General features: G+C 57.4%; 1 protein-coding gene across 1 annotated transcript; it reads left to right on the forward strand.

The window, feature by feature from the left end:
* The first annotated feature begins 324 nt into the window (after positions 1 to 324).
* Positions 325 to 726, forward strand: NHLH1 (nescient helix-loop-helix 1). The gene has a single exon (XM_045783912.1). It carries the CDS (start codon positions 325 to 327, stop codon positions 724 to 726), a length of 402 nt encoding a protein of 133 aa, XP_045639868.1.
* Positions 727 to 4,309: the final 3,583 nt, after the last annotated feature.

A 4,309-nucleotide genomic window follows, 5' to 3' on the forward strand; every position in this document is an offset into this window, starting at 1 on the left:
CTCCCCATGTTTCTGCTGTTCTCCCCCCCGACCCTTATAGTACCTCCCTGCTCCCCACGCATCTCCCATCTCCGACCTTCCTCTTGCCCTCCCCATTTCCGAGCTGTCCCCTAATCCCTCCCTCCGCCCCAATTTCCCCTTCTCTCCTCCAGGTTCGGGACTGGAACCCTGACCATGGGACCTTGAAGTGGCTCTGACCTCCTCAGCTCAGTGGCAGACCCCACTCCCCCGGGCCCTTCCTGCCCCTCCCACAACCAGCTTGCAGGCTCCCAGAGGGAGGGGTGGGGAGGGGACCCTGATCTCACAGGGCAGGGGGCTTCCATCATGATGCTCAACTCAGACACGGTGGAGCTGGACCTGCCTCCCACCCACTCCGAGACCGAGTCAGGCTTCAGCGACTGTGGGGGCGGGGCGGGCCCCGACGGGGCTGGGCCTGGGGGTCCCGGAGGGGGCCAGGCCCGGGGCCTGGAGCCGGGAGAGCCCGGCCGGAAAGACCCGCAGCACCTGAGCCGAGAGGAGCGGCGGCGCCGGCGCCGGGCCACGGCCAAGTACCGCACGGCCCACGCCACGCGGGAGCGAATCCGCGTGGAAGCCTTCAACCTGGCCTTCGCCGAGCTGCGCAAGCTGCTGCCCACGCTGCCCCCCGACAAGAAGCTGTCCAAGATCGAGATCCTGCGCCTGGCCATCTGCTACATCTCCTACCTGAACCACGTGCTGGACGTCTGACGCGGCCTGTCTCCGGCCTCGCGGGGGTCCCCCGGCCCCTCCTCCCCGCCCCTGCACTCCGGCAAGGAGTCCCGCAGGCCCCGGGGGCAGGCAGGGTGCCCCCCCACCGCAGGTGCCGGCTGGCTGGTGGCTGGCGTGAGCCCGACCTCCTCTTACCGACCGCCCCCCGAGGGCGATTCTCGTGTACCTCCCACCGTTTGTGGTTGGGGCCCAGCTGGTCAGAAATGTTTGCCTGGGTGGTCGGTGCACAGTCCTTGCTGGGGTTCCTAAGCCGTCCCCCTAGCTCTCTCGAAGGCTGCTGCCTCTTCTACCCCTACGACCAAATTTTCGGAGACCCCAGACTCTTGTCTCTGTCTCCCATTCTCTTTCCAGCTTCTGCTGTCGAGGGAAGGAGAAGCATCGGCTGGGGAAGGGGAAGCCCGGGCTCGGGGTGAAGGGGGGCTTCTTCTCAGACATCCCGCCTAGAGCTGCGGGGCAGAGGGGATGGGCAGGCAGGGGTCTCCTGAGACAGCTCCTGCCAGGGGAGTCTTAGTAGCCGGGAATCACGGAAAAACTCTTCCTGTTTTCTCTCTCTTTCCTGAGGCTCCGCACAGACAGACCTCGGATCTTACTTGGTAGTGAGTGCCTTGCCCCCTCTGAGCTCCCTGTCCCTCCCACCCAGCCTCCCAATTTTCTCCCTCCCTGTGCGCAGCTGGAGAAAGGGAAACCTAGATCCTGGAGGAGGGCATGCTGGCCCCAGACTCAGCCCAGAGAATCAGCAGAGGGCCCAGGCAGTGGGTGAGCCAGGTCTCACATCTGCTTCCTCCGTCCCAGCCCACTGGGAAAATGTGCAAAACCCACCCGCCTTCCTCCCTCAGATGCCCGGGAAGGCTCTGTTACTGCCCTCTGGGAATGCTCAGCTCTCTGGGACCTAGGGCCAGTTCATTACAGATATATGTTTTCTCCTTCCTTAAGCTTGCCTTCAGCAAGGGAAGACAACCCCCCACCCCGCTCCCCACTCCCAGGCTCTCTGCACCCCCCTGCCATGTTGCTTAGCCCCCTCTGCTCACTGCAGCCCAGAGTCAGCCGTGGAATGAAGCGCCAGAGGGAGGGTGCAGAAGAAGTGAGCTCACTGCCCTTCCTGTGTTCCCTCTTCCCCCACACCAGGCTCCGCACTCTACAAGGATATTATTTATTTACGTATTTATTTATTTATTTATTCATCTATTTATTTACTTATTTATTTATAAATATTACTATTTATTGCCGAGTTGTGCACTTTGGGGTAGAGCGAGGGGGCTCCTGGCAGTCCTAGCTGGGTCTCTCTTGCTTCCTCCCTGGTTACTCCTTTCCCTTTCTTACTCCTTCTGCAAACTCCAGGTGTGTGTGGGGATCCTCTCTGCTCACCACACCCATATCCCTTCCTCAGATCCATCTGTTCGGACACCCAGTCCTCTGGGATGGTGCCCTTCCCCCAGCTCCAGGGCTCCTGGACCCTTCTGTAGCTCTCTCCATCCCCAGACAGTTGCACCCCAGTCCTGCCTGCCTCTTTTCTCTCTCTAGCTCTCTCCCATGACCTCTCACTTCTTCCTAATACCCCCAATAGTGGGCCCTTGGGGTCTGCGTCCTGTGTCCTGTGTGTGATCTCCTCCCATTGCATTTCTGATTTCATATGAAAAGAAAAATTAAAGTGACCTCGTTCTAGCACCAGGTATGGTTGTGGATCATTCAATTGGGTTGAGAAGCTGGCCTAGGCACGGAGGGTCCTAGGCTTTGAAGGCTCTTCTGATGGGGCTATGAGAGCTCAGGGGGTACACAAAGAGAGAGAGAGGGAGGGGCCACAGAGTAAAGAAGTGCAGGAAGGGTATAACACACAGGTCCCAGACCTCCCCACCGAGAGTCCCATGTACCTTCATCTTGGTATTCATTGAGTGACACTTTCTGACCCCTCTGATATTGTGCTTCTGCTCTGCTCTCTATGGGCCTGAGGAAGAGCTCAAGTTCCCAGTGGAACCCAAGTAACACATGCGTCTGTAGGTCCATACTGCTGAGAAAAGACGTGACATAAAGTCTGTCTCTCCTCAGGGTTGTCTCTGATCTGGCTCGGTATTCATTGCAATTTGTTCTTGGCCCACTTAGTGTTTCCCGACCTGAAGATAAGGGGGAGAACGTAATGGAGGACCTGGGACTCAGAGAGGACTAGGGAAAGGGATAAAAAGGAGCTCTGAAAGAATATCAAAGCAATCCTGGAAGAGACCCTACAATCAACTTCTAGATGAGGACACTAAAGCCCAGAGAGGAGGAGGGCTTTGCCCAAGGTCACACAGCTAGTCAGGGGCAGAAATAAAGTTCAAACCTAGGTTTTTTATGTCCTGTCCTGCCAACACCCTGCTTCCCTGAAAGGATCCAGCCTGCCAGGTGAGATTCTGTGGACCTCATATTTTAACAAGAACCCCGATAAGCCAGAGAGTATTCAGTTTTGTGGCCAAGAAGGCAAAAGCTCTGGAAACAACTTTACAGAAGGAATTGCTGAAAAACTGAGGCTCTGTGTCTTCACCAGAGCAGAGTCTGGGGCAATGTGGTCCTTATCTTCAAATATTGAGAGAAGAAACAAAAACAGACATGCTGGGTGGCCCCAGGGAAGCAGAATCAGAACCAGTAGAGGGAAGTTATAGGAAATAGATTTTAACTATAAGAAAAACCTTCCAACACCTGGAGCTGTCCAGCAACGGAAGTGCCTGCCTCGAAGAGGAGGAATCCTCATGGACCGGCTGGAGCATGGACCACAGGCAGAAACCAGTGAGTCCACTCCTGCCTCCGTGGAACATTGGAGGCTTTCCAAACTGGAGGTCCTCTGGGAAGTCTGAAGGCAAGCAATGGGAGGGAAATGCTGAGACATGTCCAGACTCTGAAGGTGCTATTTTCATCCCTGACATAAACAGCAAGAGGGGTTTAAATTAGACTGAGGGAGAACCCCCCCCCACACACACACATTTTCCCTTCCCCATTTGCATTAGCTGAAATGTGCTCTGCCCAGAGCCTGGCAAGAGGGAGAGCTGAAGAGAGACCAGGGAGAATCTGAGGATTCTAGGGCAAGAGCCGGAAGGGAGCGCAGCAGGCCCCGAATCCAACACCTTTGTTTTGACGGCAGGCGTGCTCAGTCCACAAAGGCCCTGTGACTCATTCACCTCGGTGGACAGGGGTTAGAACCTGTGTCCTCCATTCCTGGCCCTGGAGCTTGGTGCCTTCCTCCGCACCGCAGCCGCGGCCCCCTGGTCACTTCGCCGGGCTGGAAAGCAGAAGGGGTTACTGGGCCCCTCTGCTCAGGGATCCCTCGGGGCCCGGGGGTGGGGAGAGGGGGCAGCTGCAGCTGCTCTGCCAGCTCCAAATTTCTTCAGATAATCAATTGGCCTCGGCTGCCGCTCTGCTCCACAGGACCAGGACCAGAGAAGCTGGAGGTGGGGAGTGGGAGGGGGAAGGGGGCAGGGGGCCAGGCGCTGGGAGAGGGGACTCTCTGGGAGACCCAAGTCCCCAGGCTGAAGATTGAGGGAAAGTGGGAGCTCGGGGCTAACACCCAGAGAGGGAGGGAGGGAATGTTAGAAGA

This window comes from Ursus americanus, chromosome 2 (genome assembly GCF_024610735.1).
Source record: "Ursus americanus isolate L20-20 chromosome 2, mUrsAme1.1.p, whole genome shotgun sequence".
NCBI lineage: Eukaryota > Metazoa > Chordata > Mammalia > Carnivora > Ursidae > Ursus > Ursus americanus.

Coding starts and splice junctions, on each gene's coding strand:
- NHLH1 (XM_045783912.1), top strand. CDS start 325: ATGATGCTCAACTCAGACACGGTGGAGCTGGACCTGCCTCCCACCCAC.